The sequence below is a fragment of the Rhamphochromis sp. 'chilingali' genome (assembly GCF_963969265.1).
Source record: "Rhamphochromis sp. 'chilingali' genome assembly, chromosome: 11".
Classification (NCBI taxonomy): Eukaryota; Metazoa; Chordata; class Actinopteri; order Cichliformes; family Cichlidae; genus Rhamphochromis; species Rhamphochromis sp. 'chilingali'.
In genome coordinates, this window is record NC_137938.1 from 12,254,984 (window position 1) to 12,275,785 (window position 20,802).

The window sequence follows — 20,802 nt, forward strand, 5'->3', positions numbered from 1 at the left end:
CAGTTTAGGGTTTCCACTTCCTCAGTACACTGTGTTCTCAGTAGTTTAAGAGCAAGCTCTTTAAAAAAAAAAAAAACAGAAGCAGATTGTGTTATTAAGGGATGGGCGTATTCTGTCACTTTCCTCAAGAGTCGACATAACTGGGTTTCCCAAGAATGGACTCAGTGCTCCACTCTGACTTTCTGCTAGACTAACAGAAATGATGTTTTAGCTCATATCTCTCCACATAGACAATGGTATAATGCACAGAAAAGGATTTTTTAGATTTAAAAAAAGGTATATGATGGGTAGCTGCATGCTTCTTTTCAAAATATAGTAAAATTGAATATATATGTAAATCAACGAAAGAAAATGATGACGCCAGGAAGTTACAAGAAATGTGTGGCTAATTTATCAGATGAAAAACGTGAGTGCCTGTAAAGCAAACAGCTTCACTGACCAAAACCAGATGAATCGTACAGTTTATTACAGGAACAATAACACCTCTCTACTCTACAGTAACATGCATATCAAAGTTGGTTTGTTAGTCAGTGCAGATACTCCTTATTTTGTGGAAGCACTTAAAGCAAAAGGTAAAAATAGTGAAAAGAGGCAACTGCGGTTAGATTGGATCTGTCACACCTTTTCACCATACACACTCATTCGTGTCACAGGGATGCCGCACTTACCATAGAAATATAACACCTTTATTCTGTATTGTCAGCTGATTACAAACACCTTTTTTAAACAGGAATGAGAAAATACAACACAAAGACTGATCAAACATTTAAATTACCCCAAAAACCGAATCGGAATTCTTGTGGCCCCAATGACTGGACCCATTTGACAGAAACCAGAAATGTTTATGTTACAAAAACTATCAAAAAACTGGAAACTGAAGCAAATATGGAAAAAAAAAACATCAGCGGAATTATAGGTGAAAAGATAGAACCAAGCTTTATCAGACAATTCAGGGACTCCTTATGACTGTTTTCCTGGAAAAGGGGGGTGGGGGTAATAATATCATAATAGTAATAATGATATCAATTCATATGAGAACAACTTTCTATTGATTCAGAGCTCCCCTTCTCTTAGAGGATCCAGTAAAATGCAGCCTGGAATTTTTGCGATTTTTCCTGTAATTTGTCATCCATCCGGGCATTGAAACAAAGAAGCTGAAAGAGGAACTGTCTGCATGCCCATCGATAAACTCTTGTAAAAAGGGACTTCTTTCTTGCAATCCTGATTAATATCACGAGAAAAACCAGCAGAACTATGAAGTCACTTGATAACAAATGGCTCGGATGTGCACAAAGACTGCAAAGGTTAAACTAACAGCTTGGTTTCATGCTTCCTCTTTCAGGTTGTGGTTTTCTCTGTGTTGGGTAAAGTGCAAATGTTCTGCTAATGATGCTAGGCAACCTACACTGCTGAATCTGCAAAGTTGCACTGAACACGATTTCCTGTGCGCAGACTGATGCAACGGGTACAACTGTGAGGGGGGTCATCGTGTTTGGATAAAAATGTAGGCTACTATGACATGTAACTTTTCATGGTGGTGCGTTTCCCCACTTAAACTGGATGACGTTGCCGTAGCTGCTGACAGATGTTGTAGTTGACACAGTTTCGTGCTAAGTAAAGAGCCAGCGGCAAAACAAACTGCAACAAGTCTAACTGTGACTCATCGTCCCAGGTGAAGATACACCAAAGTATTCAAAATCAGATTTATAATGGAATTGCATACATTTTGGTCATAACTCATAGAAGTACAAAAACAGAGTAAAAATACATATCTGTGGTACATTATATTAATATACAGTCACATGCATACATTCACAAGTGCCAAACCTTAACACTCTAGAAGTGACAATAAGCCACAGTGATCTATTTTTACTGGACATGAAAAAATGAAAAGAAGCACATCCCCCAACTGTAGTTCACTACATAGCAGTGCTCCTCTCATCCACGCTGGTAGTTTGTGAGTAGACTGATGTAGAAATTCTGTCCTGTGGTATGAAGACCTTGATCAGCTGGCACAGTCTGCAGGGAGATCTGTTTATCATCCGCAACAGGTGCCTCCTGAACTTCTCCCCGACAAACACATACAGGATGGGGTTGAGGCAACTGTGAGAGTAAGCAATGGCCTCTGTGATTTGTAAAGCCAGACTGACGGCTTTGCTGTGCCCACAATCTAAAATCCGGTGCTTTAGCTCCAGTGCTCGGGCAAGTAACACAATGTTGTAGGGAATCCAGCAACAGAAGAAAATAGCTACCACTATGACAACAAGGCGGATAGCTTGTTTCTTGGATGACTGGCTGTTCAGTAACCTCCAGATGATCTGTGAGTAGCAGAAACCCAGAATGATGATCGGAATGAGCAGGCCTACAATGTTCATTTTAGCGATGCTGAAGACCCGCCAAAAATGAAGACTGGAACTCACGCCTGGAAATCCAGGATAGCAAGTGTGCTGTCCCGACACATTTCTTTGCTCTTGGAGGAAGATCGGGTCAGGAAAAGAAGCCAGAAATCCCGCTCCCCATGTAACAGCAGCTGCAATCATTCCAAAGGAGCGTGTACGTGCTCTCATAGCACAAACAGCATGCACTATAGCCAAGTACCGATCAATGCTCATTAGAGTGATAAAAAATATCCCACAGTAAAAGACGATATGATAAATGCCCAAGACTATTTTGCACATAGCATCCCCAAACACCCACTGGTCCCAGGCTTGGTGGGCTAGGAAGGGCAGGCAACACACCAAAAGGAGGTCAGCAATGGCCAAGTTTAACAAGCACACGTCGGTCATGGTGCGGAGTCGCGCTCCACAAGTAATGACCCAGAAAACCAGAGAGTTACCCAGAACGCCCAGCAGGAAGAAAATGATGTAGATGGCAGGAAGAAAAGTTGCTCCGTGTCGCGTATATACACATGGTTCAAATCCATCGAACATGTCGGGGTCATAGTAATAGTCAGTAGTATATTCAGAACTATATGCAGGACTATTTTCAGTTGGAGGCGTGCTGAAGCTGGAAAGAAACAGAGGCACAAAAACAAATGATTAGATTTACTCATTATGCCTTACTTATTTTCAACAACTTTGTCTATCACAGATTAAAGTATGCATCTATATAAAACAACACATTTATAAACAGTTTAACTCAGCGATGATCTGCAGGCTTCAAACTGTGTGGCAGCTCATTTAAACAGTATCGGAAAGCATTTCTTCACTTTCAGGACTGGCACGAGGAACTTTCAAAACCAGTCACTCACATGATCAGCGGTTTTGGTACTATGTCTGACCTTGACCAAAGCTGTTCAAAATGTTGGAAGTCTAAACAGAAACAATTTATATAAAGCAGCGTATTTATCAGAATACTGGGATCAGCTAAATCAAAGCAGGGGATAAAGAAGTTGTTTAGCGGTCAGCTGCTCAGGTAAAAGTTGATTAACAGGAGCACTGAGGAGATTTTCTTCACTTTAAATGCACTGATACATTTAAAGTGAAGCCGCTGAGAACGTGTAAGTTTGTGTGTGATAGTACCGATAGATACTTTCATCTGAGTCATCTGAATAGCAGCACCACAGCTGTGACACTGCACAGCATACAGAATACAATAATTAATTAATAGCAACATTTTAACTAAATGAGAGTATAGTGCAAAACCAACATATACAATGATGAAACTAAGATTACATTTGATAATTTATCGTGTTATGTATTTATTATAGAAGCTTTAGCTTACAAAATAAAACACCTTGAGGCACCTTGCTGAGATTTGGACGTACACAAATAAAAATGAATTTAACTGAATGTAATCAATTTATAATATGGTGTCAGCCAGCCAAAGTCCTTCTATCAAAGAGTTTCTCAATGCGTTCATCAGGTTTTGCAACCATCTTAAAATGCCTCCTGGCACTCTTAAACGCAGGCAATCGGACACTGTGTGACCACAGTTTTTCAATCTGTAAGTACAATTAACATTTATTTTATGATATATATATAATCTAAAGAATATTCATAACATTCTGTTTATTTAGTTCAGTTGAATTTCAGTCTTACAGCTCAGCAGGAAGTCAAATTTTATTATGAAGTGCTGCGGTTGTAAATAAAATAAGCGGTTAGTGAAGCAGCACGGTTGTTTTGGTGCAGATAAGAACTGTAGCAAAGTAAGAGAACCACTGCACGAGCTCACGTGGCAGTGAGGTAAGCTTTATCAGGCTTCTTTTTTAAACTTCCTACGAGACAGACCGTCTGTGACTGCTGCTGCTCTGTTGGAAGGAAGGGCAGGGGGCCAGCAACTGTGAAAACAAACAGCTGGCGATTGTTTACAAGCGAGCAAATCACAAGTATTTGGCGACAAATGACGAAGTGCTTGAAGATTTTGAATCCCTCGCAGTTCATGAGAAAGTGACACAAACTGTCTAAACGCAGGCCAACGCTAAAACAATAACTAGGAATGCGTCGCCTGGAAGGAAAAATGAAAGGAAGGTGAAAACCGCGAAGATTCAAAAAGACGGGGGAGTGGATAGTAATGATATTAAAAAGCTTAAAATAGTCTCACGATGAGCAATAAATGAAGAAAATGCCGATAGAGGTTTGTTATAGCTGATCTTACCCTTGGAAAAGTGAAGATTCAGTAAGATTCAAACTGAAAGTAAAGTCAGTTTCGGTGGTCTCGTCCATGATCAGCTGCTTTAAAAAAGAAAAAGAAAGAAGCCAAAGAACTGAAATCCCGTCCTACCTCCTAAAGTGGCAGGGGTGGGGATACTGTATTTTAACTCTATACTGTAAAGGAGTGAAATAAATCTCTAGTTTTCACTCGTTAGCAAAAAATCAGCCCTACTTATATGGTAAAAAAGGATGTAAATTAGTTTAATCATTAAATTGCATGTAAATGTTCTATGCAATTTTGATACATAACTCAAATGTTAAATCTTAAACTGAGTTAAATCTGGGCAAATTAAATGTGCGTGTAAGTATATGCACACACAGGGACAGGTTCAGCACCAGGCCATGTGAACTGGATGGGCAAGCAGCTTTGATGGGGGGATTTGGCTCAATTCACTTTGCTATTACATGAATTAGAATACAAAATGTGATTGCACTCACACATACCCTGCATAATTGCACCCGTACACGCATGATAATGTCATAGAGGAATGTAGCCACAGATACAAAAGTGGGAAAATACATGTGTTTGAAAGCAGACGCACCGCCACACACAGTGGGAGAGCTGACTGTGAGCACGCATTTATTTTCAACGCAGTTCTGTTTGTTTTGAAGGTTTTGAGTAGGGTTGTGCTTTAAAACTGACCACACATACTGATGAGTGACCTGATTTTAGTTTCAAATATATATGAGGGTTACCTCTCAACGCTGTGCCTCACAGGCATGCTGCTTACCTCGATCGCAGCAGAAGTATTTGTGGTTAACCAAATGTTAATGATTCTATACTGCTGTTAACCTAATAATTAAACCCAGCTTGCAAGCTTATCTGCAAGTTCATTTATCTGTATAAATCAGTGTAACTTATAGTTGACATATATTCACAGAATTCAGCTGAGGGGGGCACAGGGGCTTTATTGGGCCAATTCTTGACGTGAAGTCGTCATATAGATCATATTTTTGAATTACATTTATTAGGCAACTTCTTTGTATATGAGTGGATCTGCAAAAATATAAGTAACAAAAGTGTTCAAAGAAATGGGATAAATTAGAAGGCCCATTATGGTGCAGAAGTGGAAATAAACATCACATGAATAATCCGATAAAGTAAGATATCCAAAGTGGAGATGATTGGCCATGAAGCCAAACATGCTCTACGTTCAGTGAAAACCAAGCACAGCATGTCAGTACAAAAACCACATACCAAGTGTCAAACACGATGGTGAGGAAAGGCGAGGATATAGGGTTTTTTTTGCAGCCACAGGATCTGTGCACCTTGCAATCATTAAGTCAACCATGCTCTCTTGTGTATACCAAAATACTCTAGAATCGAATGTCAAATGCCACCTGTCTGACAGCTCAAGCCTGACCCAGTTTGATCAATGATGACAGTGACAGTGATCCCTAACACAAAAGATTGGCTGAAAAAGAAGAGGATCAAGTCCAGACGTTAGGCTGATTGAAATGCTGTGGCTGGCCCTTGAGAGGTGTGCATGAACAAATTCCTGAATATCAAAATGAATTGAAGCGAGGTTGTACAGAGGAGTGGGGAAAAACACTACACGTCTATAGCTAGCCAAGTCAAATCTGCTCCGTGCGCAATCGGAACTAATTTGAGAACTGATTGCTGTTAATTTTGGGATTATTTTACCAATCAATCTAATGCTCTTTAGTCTTTAACTGCTTTATTATGAAATAATATGAAACTTTGTGACTGGTTACATGTTTTATAAAGTGCTATATAAATAAGTTTTACATACTTGCAACATTTTTTAAAGATCTCACTGCTTCTAGTTGCTGATGACTTACATGCTTGTGGTCATTCCATGTATTGAGGGGAGGGTGACCCACATTTGCTCCTGCTATGGTTTGTGGCAACAGATTTCTTTTGTATGCCCTTTTAACTTCATAGCACTTTTGGTTTATTACATTTCACACAGGTGGATTAGAATCAGTGTACTGCATCAGTCTGTGGTAGGCTTCCCCAGCAGTGGTTTTGTCATCTCTTCCCTCTACCTCTCCACTTTTGATTCAAATTTTGGTAAATTTAATCTAATAAAGGATCTGTTACAGCAGCACACTGACTGTTGTAGCTTCTTCAGTGATGTGCCTATAACACATTTTCAGCAGCTGTGTGCAAAAAACAAAATACTACAAATAAATAAATCTATGAAAAGTAATGTTAGAGGAGAATATCCCCCTATGATTATGTCATGATTACTATCAGAACCTGAGTTGGCATAGGATTTGTGTACATCACTCAGCAGTAAGTATCGGCAGCTTGTTTACACAATATTATAATGCTGATAATAATAATAGTAATAATAATAATAGCTTAGCTTTATTTGATATCTTTCATGGAACTCAAGATCACTTTAAACATTAAAGTATTAAAAAAGGAAGCCAAATAAGGTATAGACTATAAAGTAAAAATCCTGGCCACAGAAGAAGACATCTCCATTGTAAGTGGTTTATTTACTTAAGACTGAAAAAATAACTGTCTTGAATTGTGAGGACTTTGCAGTTAGTGCGCTGCACTATATTTAAAATGCTTTGTGATTAGCGTCAGTCTAATTGACGATTGATGATAGCTACTACTGTTTTTCAAGAATTAAGATAAGTTTTTTAACACGTTCCATTAATTTAAAAAAACACACACAAAAAGACAAATAAACAAAACAAGGCAAAAAAAAAAGTAGAAAACTACTTGGATAACTTGGATATTATCAAAGGATATTGCATTTTATATTCAAAAGTGTTACGAATGAGATGAGGGTGTAATTTCCTCTCCCACTGACCTAAATTTAACACATGCAAAAGAGAAAATGCCCTGTCACTGTCAGCAGATAGACAGATACAGAAAATGCACCTTGGTGCTTGTCTCTATTATCACTTACAAAAAGAAAAAAAGAAAAAAAGGCAGCATTACTGTCATTAATTAAATAATGCATAGATAACACATTCCTCACTGTGCCCCAGTTCACTATTCTTCACTCAGATTGCCCTGTGCCACAACAGGTAAAAGATGAACTGATAAAGATCTTGCGTCTAAGATATGGATCAATGAGCTAAATCCAAAACATTTTGAGCATTATAATTGAACTTTTAATGAGAAATGACAGTCATTACACTGACCTTCCTCTTTTTGCTTTATACTTTTGTCCATTTAGTTATGATTATAGATGCTTTCCATTAAAGAAAAAAAACATTTCAATTGTTACAGGCTGAAGATAAATAAGTGTGCGTCATTGTTTTCTTCCCACTTGCAGAACTGTAAAGGCGTGCAGCAATACTGCTGACATGTTAGCCTGAATCATTCTGCATATAAAGTGGGAAAAATATTTTTACCTTTCCATGGTGCTGATGGTGGAATTCATTGTGGATCGCAGGATAGAGAGATGGCTTGTCTAATCAAACAAGTTATCCACTTTGCATTAAGATGTGTGAAGTGAGAAATGGTTTGCACACACATGAAAAAAAATTGAAGGTGTTGCTTTTTTTTTAAAAGTACAACCTTCCTCAAAACCAAGTTAACTGGGTGGGCTTGCGGGTTCCGATGTGAGATGTATGGTTTAATAGTTTCCTGAGACTGTTTTCGAAACACGCAGTGCAAAAGCCCACAGTCTGTGCAGCTATAGAACCACAAGTCCATATATGCAAACTTTTAAATATGCAAGGTGACTCTGACCAGACCTGCAGGCGCACACAGCTGGAGGCTTGCATGTGGGTTTTTTGTTTTTTTTGCCTGACAGAAGTGATACTACCGCCACAGCCAGCAGTGCACCCTGTACAGACAATGGTTTCAGAATAGCATCGTGTCTGCTAAATGCATTTCTTTCTTTGAGTTAGGGGTAGACTTCTGACTAAAATTTAAAGAGGAAACCTTCTGTGTGACTTGTGTGTTTACCAGATCTTAATATTGTTGTGCATCATTTAAATTCACCTCGTAGGCCCCAACAATGCCTTGTGTTACTCAGACATGTTGTTGTTAGATGACACATGAACTCAGATCTGAACACTTCTTTTCAAATAATAATAACCTTCTGACAGGAATTACAGCAGTGAAAGTGGTTTTGCCGCTTCCATCATAAAGGGTTGCTATGCGTCTATCTTACCCTGCAAAAACACACTGTTGGTAACACCCTTTAACACACTTCAGAGACTTTTTTCCTCTTACTGTAAAAGGAAAGAAGAATGACGAAAGGGTTTTTTTTGTTCAATAATTTTATTTTTTCAAAAATAAGATTGTGTTACAAACTGTGAATAAACACGACATTTATGTTTGTGTTTTGTTTTAAGCAGTTTCAAAACTGAATGCTTGTAACTGCAAATTGGTTTTGAGAATTGTTTTACACCACTCAGAAGTACTAACCACAGACATGCGTTCACACACACACGTGCGCTCACACACACACACACACACACACACACACACACACACACACACACACACACACACACACACACACACACACACACACACACACACACACACAATTTGTGATCTTTGTAGTCTCTCAGTTTCAAATAAAAAAAAAAAAAATCCAGTGCTGCGGAAACAGTTACACCCATCAGCAAAGCACATAACCCATTTTTAATACTCTGATCTTACAGGTGTGTTGGAGGTTTCTTTGTCTGTGGTATCTCTGTGGCTGTAAGGACCACTGCTTGGGTAACTCCAACCAAAGTATTTAGCCATCACCTTGTTCAATGACTTCCTAAACTTCTCTCCTACAAATGCGTAGATCACTGGATTTACACAGCAGTGGGACAGCGCGATAATCTCAGCAATGCTCATGGCAGTGTTGAGGGCTGTTGAACTCACACAGAGGTTGGGTCCCAGGTTTATGTCAAACACCTCCAGTGTTTTGAAAAAAACTGCAACATTATAGGGAACCCAGCACACCACAAACACACACACAATGATGAAAATCAGCTTCACAGCCTTGTTCCTATTAGAGTTCCTGGACTTTGACAGCACAATGAGGATTTTCACATAGCAGAAAATCATGATGGGAAGGCACAGAAAAAGGCCCACTGTGTTCTCACTGAAGTTGCGCTGCAACTTCCAGAAATGCTCTGTGTCTTCTGGGTAGATGGGCTGGCACTCTGAGACGTTATCATCAGACTCCAAGGAGGCAAATACTACCCGAGGGGTTGCCATAGTGACAGATATCGCCCAAATAATGATGCTGGCTGTGATGCCGTAGCGACGTGTCCGGGCTCGAATGGCTGCCACGGCATGGACGATGGCCAGGTAGCGGTCCACGCTCATGAAGGTCACGAACAAGGTCCCACTGTAGAAGCCTAACTGTTGGGTGGAAGAAGAGAGGAAGTAAAATTAGAACAGGATGTGACATGAGATGAGGAAACCTTTGATGAGGCTTTAAATGCGTCAGTGAGGTTCTTCACAAATCTGACATTACCCAGCAGTTGCTTCACGCATCACCTGAGCTTTAGAGAATCGAACAACTACACAGGTGTAATTGTTTGGGAATTTTGCATTCAGAAAACAGAAATCATTTCTTTTGACTAAAATATGAAGTAATTAATGTGAGTAAACTGGTTAAACTTTCACTTATTTAAAAAAAAAAGTAACATAAAAAAATTTTCATCTTGACAAAGGAGCCCATTCGGATTACTTCGTTTATATATAAACTTTACTTTTTGGTAGTACATATGATTCAATACAACCGAAAACTATTGATTTTGATGAGCCTAAGAATAATCATCTCTTTGTCTTCGCCAGCGACATGGCAAAGCCATGAGGAAGTTGCAGTTCGTCAGTCATAGTTGCAACATTTCAAATTCAACAGACTCCAGATTATCTGTTTTGTAAATCTCGTGGACCGCAGCCTTGGCTCTGAAGAAGGCACGGTATCGACGTGTCAATCATGAAAGTTGAAGTGCTTCAGTTGTTCCAATAATGAATATGCATTCCATGTGTTATTATGGTACACATGAGGTTTTCCATTTAGAGAAAGAAAGTGAGAAAGAAAATAACTACCTGATAAACTCCTGTTTTTATTTTGCATAAGCCGAGGTTCTGGGAACTGTGGGCCCAGAGGGGCAGTGATACAGCCACTAAGAGGTCTGACAGAGTCAGGTTGAGAAGACATACATCAGTCATAGTTCTGAGCTTAACATGTCGCAGGAGGACCCACAGGACTGTGCTGTTTCCTGTGAAATAAATTCAGATATTAATCTTAGAACAGAACGTATGTGAAAGTCTGATGCATGCATGAACTTTATTGATGAGTTCTGTGCTTCAGTATACAGAGTTGAGTCTTGGGCTATCGTACAAGCTATGTCTGTGTATTCAAAAAGCCTTATCGGGGCTGGTTTATAAATGCTGTGTTACATAGAATTGGTATGGAAAAAAAAAGATACATACCTAGAATACCAACACAAAACAGCACATAGCAAAGCACTGTTAAGACCATGGATCCAATGAAATCCGAACTTGAATCCGGATTGCAGGTATCATTGTAATCATAGTCATAAATTTCTGAGTAGTTAAAGGTCCCGTTATCTGACATGGTGGTACAGCTGTGAGACAGAAAAGGAAATTTGGTCAATGTAGTACAACAGTCATGCAAAAAGGTGAGAATGTCACCATCACGTGGTCTTTTACATAAAGAGAAAAAAAGAAAAAAACAATTACCTGAACTATTGTCAATATATTCATCTCAAGTTATTTAAATGATGTAAACAATACACAAGTAATAACAATATGGAGGCTGCCCGTTGTTACTATATAGATGTAATTGGCACCAACAATACCAAATCTGTTAAATCAGCTTGTTGGGAAATCAAATAAAAGTAGTTCGTCTGGTGTTAAAAAAGGTGCAGCTCAGTGCTTTAAAAAGCACCAGCCAAACCACTCAAGCAGCTGGACCTGTCTGATCATGTTTTCAGTTTCAAACCCAGTTCTGGATTGTTTTGGGTGAGTCTCTGACATACATGCACACATATGAAGTGTTCCAGTGTTTTCCTCCTTTTTCTTCAGCCCATCAGAAGATTAAAAAGTGGCAATACAGATAGAGAGAAATGCCCAAAAGACATAAAACTTCCTCTATTCAGTTTTTGTCCTCAAATGCCTTTTGTGTTCCCTTTCCCCAGTGCCACGCACTCTTCAGTCACTCTGCTGTCTAACAGATATCACAGATAATTTAAAGAGGTACATTTACATCTATGATCATTATAAGATTATGTTTTTTGTGCCATATTATGCCAGAACATGTCTACAAGCCATTTGTGGTAGTTACTGAATTTCTTACCAAACATTAACTTGAGTCTGTTCTCATTCTATTTTAAAGCCAAAGCACCTGAATATTTTACATATAAATATGTATGTATGTGTAAAAAGAAAAAAGCCTACTTACTTTATGATGGCACCTTTTGGCTCCTGATTTAATTTTTCTTGTGGAAAGTCACATAAGAATTTCCTCCATAGTTTAGCTATCAGAAGTCTTTAAAGCCAGTCTTCAAGAAACAGAAAAGGAGTATGTTGTTTATTTCTTCTCTTTATTAGACACACTATTCCCCACAAGCATGATGAATGAACAGTTTGCTCATCAAATGAACATTTTAAAGTGATGATAAATTCTTCAAAGGGAAAAATTAGTTCAAACAGGGAATTGATAGAGTGGACTGGACTTTCCTGCCCTTTAAGTAGAACATTTTTGATAGAATCATCATTTAGTGAGTCATGTAAGAGAGGCTTATGTGTAAAAACCACCCAGAAGGTTAACTTCTGTTTTCAAAGTACAGGCTAAATATAATGAATGGCTGTAGATGAATGCTTATACATCCATAGATATCTCAAAACTTCCTGCCGGCGTGACCATAATCAAATTGATGTGATCTATTCAAACCGCATGTCAAACATTTTTCCTTTCACTATAAACAGATGCACAACCACCTGACTTGTTACCGTTGCCGACCCTCACTTCCTGTGGGTGACAGTGTTTACGCGCTGACACACACACACATACACACACGCATATTCCTCAACTACACAGTGGGTTAAAGGGTGTAGGAGGTGAACGAGCTGAAGTAAGTCTAGTAAGTTGAAACTAAATGTTTAGAAATCAAAAATTTGAACACGCTTACCACACTTTTGGCCAAAATCACTGCTCCTGAATGTGTATGTTCTTGTGCTGCGCGCCGAGCTTACATGTCATCCTGCCAATATGCATTGCTTGCTTTTTGTGTCAAATCCTGCAGCGGAGCTCATTTCTGGTAACGTGAACTCTGGGTTTTGCTGTTTCCTCCGCATTGTGTTAAACCTGCAAAGAGGTGTTGGTGTGGTTTTCTCAGAAATGTCCCTTTATGCGTTAACATGAGGCGGGAAAAGACAAAGGGGAAAAATATATTCAAATGAGGAGTTTCCTTTTTATTCCTTTCAAATATACCTCTTAATAATCTGATTTCTAAAAACTAAATTCAGCTTATCAGGAATGACTGAGCCTAGTTTGCACAACTTTACTTGAACTTACTCACAGTTCCTGCCTGAAATAAATCATGCTAGTGTTTACTGGTGGCTGCAACCATAAATACATTGATCTGAAACTACTTAACATGTCTTACCAAATGTACATATCTCAAATGTAATTTTGGAATCTGACAAGAATGCTCAATGACCAAGTGTATGACTGTCATTTCAAGTTCAAGATGTGCTGTATCATTTATTGTCCTAAGAAAACAGTTACACAGAAACAAGATGAGAGATAAGTACATGAAAGACTTTGATCTCTCCATTTGCAGGGTACTTACAAATACATCATGAAATCATGAAATAATAAAAGAAAGAGAAATTGCATATATTTGAAATTTAGAAAGAGATTAGCTTGAAATATATAAATGAAAGTACAGGTTTTGTACAAACATCAGAAAAAGTTTATTTTAGAATATGTTTAGAATGAAAAACAGCACACCGTATAATGTACAGAAATACAAAAGTGAGAGCATAAAATCTGGCAACACTGGAAAGTTTGTTCCACATAAACATATCAAATTCCATTATGATGTGAAATGTGGAAATTATGCTTCTAAACCTTAACTTCATAATGCGATACATTTGAATGAAACACTTTTTCCACAGCTCATTAAAAACACGTAAAAGAAGAAAGCAAACTGTTACAGGCTGCCGTGAACAGCAAGTTTCATTTGGCCTGAGCAGACGAAGGAAAAGCATTACACAGAGTTTAGAAAAGACTTGAAATTCTGTAAAGCAGGTGGCAGTGCTAAGAGGTTATACTCATTCAAATGGTCTAAACGTGTGCAGACAGGCCTTGAAGCTAAGACACCGGTGAAGAGTACTGTGGCTACAACTGACCTCCATAGATGTAAGTGGAGGTGACTTCAGTGGATCTGGACATAACTGTGCTTCTCCTGTCTGCCACATCTCTGCTGTAACCAGGCACAAACTTTTTCAGCAGCTGCAAGGCTCGTCTCATAAACTTCTCTCCCACAAAAGCATATATGATGGGGTTCAGGCAGCAGTGAGCGTAAGCTAAGGCCTGGGTCACTATTATTGATTTCATTAAATTTTTCTCCCAAGTTTCATCATGTGGGATTTTTCCTTTTTCCTGAAGAAACTTCAAGAAACGAGAAATGTTAAATGGAGCCCAGAGCAAGAAAAATGCAACCACTATGCAGATGATCAGCTTGACGATGCGGTGCTTCTTTGAGGTCCTCATGCTCACCAGTGTGGGAATGATCCTGGAGTAGCAACCTACCATCACCAACAAAGGAATCACGAGACCCAGCACATTTATGGTGAACAGGTTGTAATGAGCCCAGATTTTGCTCTCCTCGGGATAGTCACATCCAAACTTCTGGGACTCTTCTGTTTCCTGTGTGAAGATAAAATCCGGCAGAGAGACAAACAAGCTCAGCATCCAAACGAGCACGGTCAGAATGATGGCTGCCTTCTTTGTACGATAACGTGCAACCCTGTGAGCGTGCAAGATGATCATGTAGCGGTCCAGCGTCATGACAACCATGTAGAAGATGCTGCTGAAGAAGCCAATCTGGTGAGAGCCGGAGACTAAACGGCACATGAAGTCTCCAAAAGTCCACTGGCCGACCCTGGCATAGTGAGAGTAGAAAGGCAGCGTGAAGACGAAGAGGAGGTCAGAGAGAGCCAGGTTGAAGAGGCAGATGTCTGTCAGGTTGCTCTGATTGCGATGCTTCACCAGGACACACACCACTAGTCCGTTACCTTTGGGGGAAAAGACACAATAAGTTTACTTGTCACACTGTTACATGTAGAACAACATCATCTCTCTTTCTCTTACATACACACACTTTCATACATCATTTAAATACAATCCAACACCCATAATATACTCACAAGAGGACGCACCTACCTATGAAGCCCAGGATGAAAACCAAACTATAGAGAGTGGCCAGAAACACTCTGATGAAGTCCATTACGTCGCTGTAGCTGATAGGATTGTAGTTTCCATCGTCAGTAAAAAAAGTGCTGTAATCATACATTGTGGTGTATTCTGTGATGTTCTCTCCTGCAAAGGGAGAGAAAAGCTTTTAAAATGTCAACAATTACGATACAACACACATGCATCAGGATTAGAGCCTATTTATTAGGAAACACAAACACAACTGCTACTGTATACACCTGCTGCTGACTGTTGGGGATGCGACAGGAGAAGAAAGTGCTGGCTGTAGTCGCCCGATCAAAGGTTACTTTTGTGTGTATTTTTAAGGTGATTTTTCCTTTTCTGAGAAAACCACTGATAATCATTGACGGAACTGTCGTTACCTGGCATTTTGGCCCCTCAGAGATAATTGATAAATGAGGGTTTATTTTCCCACAGGTATATTTTTGGAAGTTTCTCACCCCTTCATTTCCCACTGTCATCAATCCATAAGATACCCCTGCTACACTAAAATAGGATTTGGTCTGTTAATTAAACCTGAATTATTATAACTTATTTAGTTCATATGAGTTAAATGATAGGACATTAAATGACAGGAAAATACAAAAGCCTTAAGATGAACTTTAATGACATTGTGACAATGCATAGAATTTGTATCTTTTTGCAAACAATTTTCAAAGACAACCGAATACTGAATTGCTGTTAAAATATATTCACCTTCCATGGCGATGTCTCAGTGAAGGTTCTTCCAGGTACAGCCAGGAATTCCACTTCAAGCTTCCTTTTCCCTCTTTTACTGACGTGATGCCTCTAGACATGCAGAGGTGAAGTAACCGTCTTGATGTCTGCAGTCCGATAATAAGGACCACAGAAACAGAAGTGCACATGTTGTTTCGTGTATGTGCCCTAAGTGAGATCCTTATCAGGATTCTGTTGTTAAAGATATAGCTTGACATCCAAACAGCAATACAACTTTAAAGAGAAAGACAGGACATGTGGACACAGCTTCAGAAAACGACTGTTGGACTTTGCTTAAAGCGTTAAAGGGTTTATTAATAATGTGATTTTATAAACACTGAATCATCCCAACATATGCTGCCGTCATCTAAATTCTTTATTATTTGTTGTTATTCCTCAATACCCATATCCTCTCAGACTGGGTGTCATAGAGGCACTGTTCTTCCAGCAAATCAAATGGCTAAAATAACTCTGTCTACTTTTTTTTCTCCAAGTTTTTATAAATGTATTGCTTAAATTTTTTTTCAGAAATCTCCCAAATTCCTTCCAGTTGAGTAATTGATAAGGCTACAGTGAACTAGTCAACCAGTAAAATGGAGATACAGAGAAATTCTTTAAACAATCCCACAATTTTTACTTTACAGCAAATATTCCACCATCAAATAATAAGAAAGGGGGTCTTATTTCCAATGTCTTCTCCGGGTTGATAGTAGGAAAGCATACACAAAAATCTGTAGTGTAACTTGTTGGAACTATCGTATTTTTTTAGCAGGTGGATAGAAATTTCGAGCTTGGAGAGTATAAGCCATTTTGTTTGAGGAGATGGCTAGAGCGGCACACAGACTTTAACTGCAGCTTTGCTGACATGTGCAGATATTTTACACTTGAGAGGGTGTTGTGTTTGAATACCCTCTTGTGATAGGTTAGGATAATCTCTCTCCCTCTCCATCGATCTTTGTGAGAGACCACAGATCTTCCTCTTCACTGCAAACTTCTGTCGGTGTCAGTGCCGCCACAAAACAGCACAGTAAATAAAATCGCCAACATTTTAACTTTAAGTTGAATTTAAAGTCTTTCTGGAGCCTAATCTGCTGTGCAGCTCTTTGTGAAGAGGAACTAAAGTCCTCTTTTGGTCAAAACCACCAAATTCCACAGAACAAAATGGAAAAACTGGAAAACAGATGGGTGAATGCATGAAGTCACAAAGTAACCAGTCCTCTGAGGTAATGTTAGTACTTTTTTTTAAATTGGAGACTGGTGTGTTAAACAAAAACATAGCACCTCTGGTAAAATATAAAGAAGGGCATCTCTGCAAGCAACTATGAAAATATTTCATAATATAACCAAAAATAACCACAAGAACTGAAAACCCAGTGAACTAACTCAGATAATTACTTCACAAACAGGACATCCTGTTAGTGTCTAGTGGAGCTAATTGTAGCTATCAAGCTATAATTATCACATGCACACATTTAGACCTATGTGGGAAAACATAATTCTGAGGGACAACCTTGGAATGCAGAAAGGCCCATTTATAGTATTGAGTACTGAGCGTGTTTCTGTGTTTTCAGTACATATTATCTCCTTCAACTTGTTTTCTTAGCAGTTTATGTCTGTCTGCTTCTCTCCTACTGTCTGCCTTTACTTGCAGCATAGACCAGTGGTTCCCAAACCTTTTTTGCCAGGGCCCCTTTTGTTTTAAAAGAAAAATGTTCGCGCCCCCCCCCGCACGTGCACGCGCACGCGCACGCACACACCCTCCAACCACACACACCCCTATTTTGCTCCATTGCGGTTTATTTCACACCTCAAACATTTAGTAAACAAATAAGCAAATACAAGTAATCTGCAATAAATTACAGGTAGTAATAAAATAAACTACTAACTCTTTTATGCTACACGAGTATTTTTGAAAACGCAGCTGTTTTGTCCACACGTAAACGGCGTTTCGAATCACCGAAAATGGAGATTTTTTAAAACTCCTTTTGTGTGGACGAGGAATACAGAGTTTGTCACACAACGTCAAAGGTATGCGCCTTTTTCCACGTCACGCTGTGCGCCACGTTATTGTTTACATGAGATGAATTGCAGAATAGCAGTTAGAGGCAAAATACTGTTAATCTGACTATCTTCGGTTTTTACAGGCTTACATACACACACGCAGTTACTGTCCCTCTATTTAGACAGGCAGAGGCGTCACGGTGTGATTATTTTACGTGTAGTTGGGTTTTTTTTCCTGTGTAATAATATTCAACATTGCTATCAATTCATTTTCAAAAAATGCCTCTCTGTGCAAAATGGGTTTAAAAACATAAACAGCTGTAGGATACTGTTTGTCCGTGATTTAGACAGGGGGAACAAATCGTGGCAGGATCAGCCTGATATTATTTGTATCCCACTGTAACTTTACTGTATAAAGAGCTAAGATCTCCAAAGTGTCAGGAGTAGTTAGTCATTACAACAAGTGTTTGAACTAAAAATCAAGAATGTGGGATCCTGTTTGTCCGTGATTTGAAGAGCCCAGCGAAAACCAATTCTGCAGGGGAGACCTACCTTGGCACTTGTGCAGGTGAAACCAAAGGGCAGATATGCTTCACCATATTTTCTAGTCTTTGGCTTAGAATGAAGTTGGTTTGGAAACATATTCAGTTATGCTTCATTTCCTGCTTTGCATTTCTGTGGCCGCCCCATGCTAGCAGTGTCCAAGCGTTTTGTTTCCCCTCCCCTTTTCATACCGCGCCCCTGGGCCCCACACTTTGGGAAGGTCTGCCCACATTTTAGTACTGCTAAAATTCGTCGTTGAAACATCCTTAAATACCATTTCCTTCATGAAGTTGAAGTTTAAGGTTCGGGTTGGCTCAAAATGGGTCTGCTTATCATGTTTGCAATTAACTGTAACAAAAAGTAATTACCACACTCTAACACTTTGTGACAACCAATTCCATCATGGGGCTGTTTGTCACACAGTATGGGGGTGGTTATCCCTGGTTATGTAAAAAAAAGGCTTGATTTTATTCTATATTTTTTTCAGATAGAGACATAAACAAGTTTAGAAATAAACACTGCGTCATTTAAATACAAGTGCTTTAATAATGTAACCTTTATTAAAAATCACAAAAACAACTGAGAACAATCGGCACACTCCACCATGACTACATTTTGTACTGATGTATCATTGATATAATTTCAAAAAGGCCAAAAATATCTTTTAAAAGACAAATTGTTTTTATGCATGATAACCTGAGCAACAGTGAGCAAGTCAGTGTAAAAATCTTGATGCATGCTAGATCATCCAGATAAGGAAAGGCAGCCTATTTTTTAAGCTTGCTAGTCTTTATCTAGCAAACCTGTGCATTAGTCACACAACTCATTTATGACAAATATGCATACCGGATTGTCAGAGATATAATCTTTGAGTGATCAGTTTTTGCAGACAACACATTGAAGCCCTGCTTCGTGGGCCAGCTATTGCTATACGGCTTAATACAAGCTGCTTATCCAACAAAGGAACAAAAACACATAACTGTAAAACCATTTCTCATTCTCAGGGGCCTGGTTGTCACACAAGCTGACCTCTTGATAAGCATTTTTACCTAGCTAACACATGGTTTTAGCATCACAATGAAAAACTGATTCAAAGAAAGCTATTACCTTCAGCTTGTTAATAAGTGCATTTCTATAATAAAAAAAATGTTTGAGATTTTAACTCAAAAACAACATGAAAAATTACTCTGACCCATAAAAAATACAAAATCCCTCCTCCTCTCAATATTTTGTGTGTTTTTCACAAATTGGCCAATGCAAAATAGACAGATTGTCAAGATTAGCAACAGAACTGTGAAAAATGTATGCATTTAAAAGTAAGGTTACATCTCAGAGAGAAAGTCAGAAGCTAAAGAGTGTGTTTGTCACTTGTCATGTTGTGTACAGAACAAGTTACTCCAGTTGGGTCCTTCTGTGCTACTTACAAACCTCTTGTTTAAAGGGACAGGTGCAGCAGCCTTCCAGCTTTGATTTCTGAACACAGCCTATATGTTTTTGTTATTTATTCATGAATGTCTAGTTTACACTGAAAGCTAATAGTACATCAGTTTTTCGAGTTACTGTATTATAGGCGTTAGCCGTTCTGGCTAGCTCTCATCCATTAGCAGCTCATTCATTTGCACTGCCAAACATTTATGGAGTGAAGTGCCACTGGGATTGCATCTTCGATGGTTCAGTGGAGAACATCTGGGTTCTCTACTGGCTTCTGTCTCTCTGGTGTACCTCTTCAAGCAGCTAGCCAATGCTTTGAGTCTTGCTTGGGAGCTCCTAGGGCATGAGCTATTGGCAGCTAGTTGCACTTCTTAGTACATCCCTTTCTTTATTGCATCTTTCTGCCACACATATAAGCCACTCTTAGAATTGGCTAACCTCCCACCGTGCTGCCTTGATCTTTACCTCCAATCTCTTTCTTTTTCATAAAGAGCACTGCTCTATGTGGCTGTTCATCTTGTAGCCAACATCTCAAGGATCATTGTTGCCATTGTGTCGTTCAGCTGCTTGTTTTCAGTGATGGTCGCAGTAGGGATTGTCCAAAATGCTACATTCACATCTCTTTTAGCAGACTTTCAGGTGTACTTAATGTAATCTTGGTAATCGACCATGAAGTGTCCAGGTTTCCACCTTAGCTATGAGCCTGTCTCTCAGGTAAGCTGCTCTTGTATTCAATGCCTTTAATGCACTAATTGTTCTTGGGGCTCGGTGGCCAATCTTTGAGGGTGGGGTGATGATATCTCCCTCCTGACCTGATATGCTAGCACCCCTTGCCGTATCATTTGTGTTGTAACTCATCAATCTCTAGTTGTGATAGCAGTTGCCAATTAAGGATATTTAAACACATAGCTGTCAGATATTTTGCCATTACTTTATATATTGGGTGTAGTAGCATTCCAACATCTATTCTCAGTGCTTGTCCACTTATGCCTTGATACTTCAGTAGCCCACTTCTCATCAGTGTGTCCTGGTTCCTC

The 20,802-nt window shown here is 39.1% G+C and overlaps 3 protein-coding genes across 3 annotated transcripts; all 3 read right to left on the bottom strand.

Moving 5' to 3' along the window:
• Positions 1-917: 917 nt before the first annotated feature.
• On the bottom strand, positions 918-4,674 carry LOC308405665 (C-C chemokine receptor type 5-like). The gene is made up of 2 exons (XM_080896365.1): positions 4,597-4,674; positions 918-3,006 (listed from the first exon to the last, which is right to left on the bottom strand). The coding sequence occupies exons 1-2, from the start codon at positions 4,662-4,664 to the stop codon at positions 1,920-1,922; spliced, it is 1,155 nt and encodes a 384-aa protein (XP_080752491.1). The 5' UTR covers positions 4,665-4,674; the 3' UTR covers positions 918-1,919.
• Positions 4,675-9,240: 4,566 nt separating this feature from the next.
• Positions 9,241-11,185, bottom strand: LOC308405524 (C-C chemokine receptor type 2; the record flags this gene model as incomplete). The annotated part of the gene is made up of 3 exons (XM_080896196.1): positions 9,241-9,957; positions 10,654-10,826; positions 11,041-11,185. The coding sequence occupies 3 exons, from the start codon at positions 11,183-11,185 to the stop codon at positions 9,241-9,243; spliced, it is 1,035 nt and encodes a 344-aa protein (XP_080752322.1).
• Positions 11,186-13,975: 2,790 nt separating this feature from the next.
• LOC308405525 (C-C chemokine receptor type 2-like) lies at positions 13,976-15,442 on the bottom strand (the record flags this gene model as incomplete). Its single annotated transcript, XM_080896197.1, has 3 exons — positions 13,976-14,874; positions 15,023-15,178; positions 15,436-15,442. The coding sequence occupies 3 exons, from the start codon at positions 15,440-15,442 to the stop codon at positions 13,976-13,978; spliced, it is 1,062 nt and encodes a 353-aa protein (XP_080752323.1).
• Between the last annotated feature and the right edge of the window lie 5,360 nt (positions 15,443-20,802).

Excerpts from the sequence above, each read along its gene's own strand:
- LOC308405665 (XM_080896365.1), bottom strand. The coding sequence starts at position 4,664 with ATGGACGAGACCACCGAAACTGACTTTACTTTCAGTTTGAATCTTACT. Across the intron at positions 3,007-4,596 it reads GAATCTTCACTTTTCCAAGG|CTTCAGCACGCCTCCAACTG; the intron begins GTAAGATCAGCT and ends GTTTCTTTCCAG.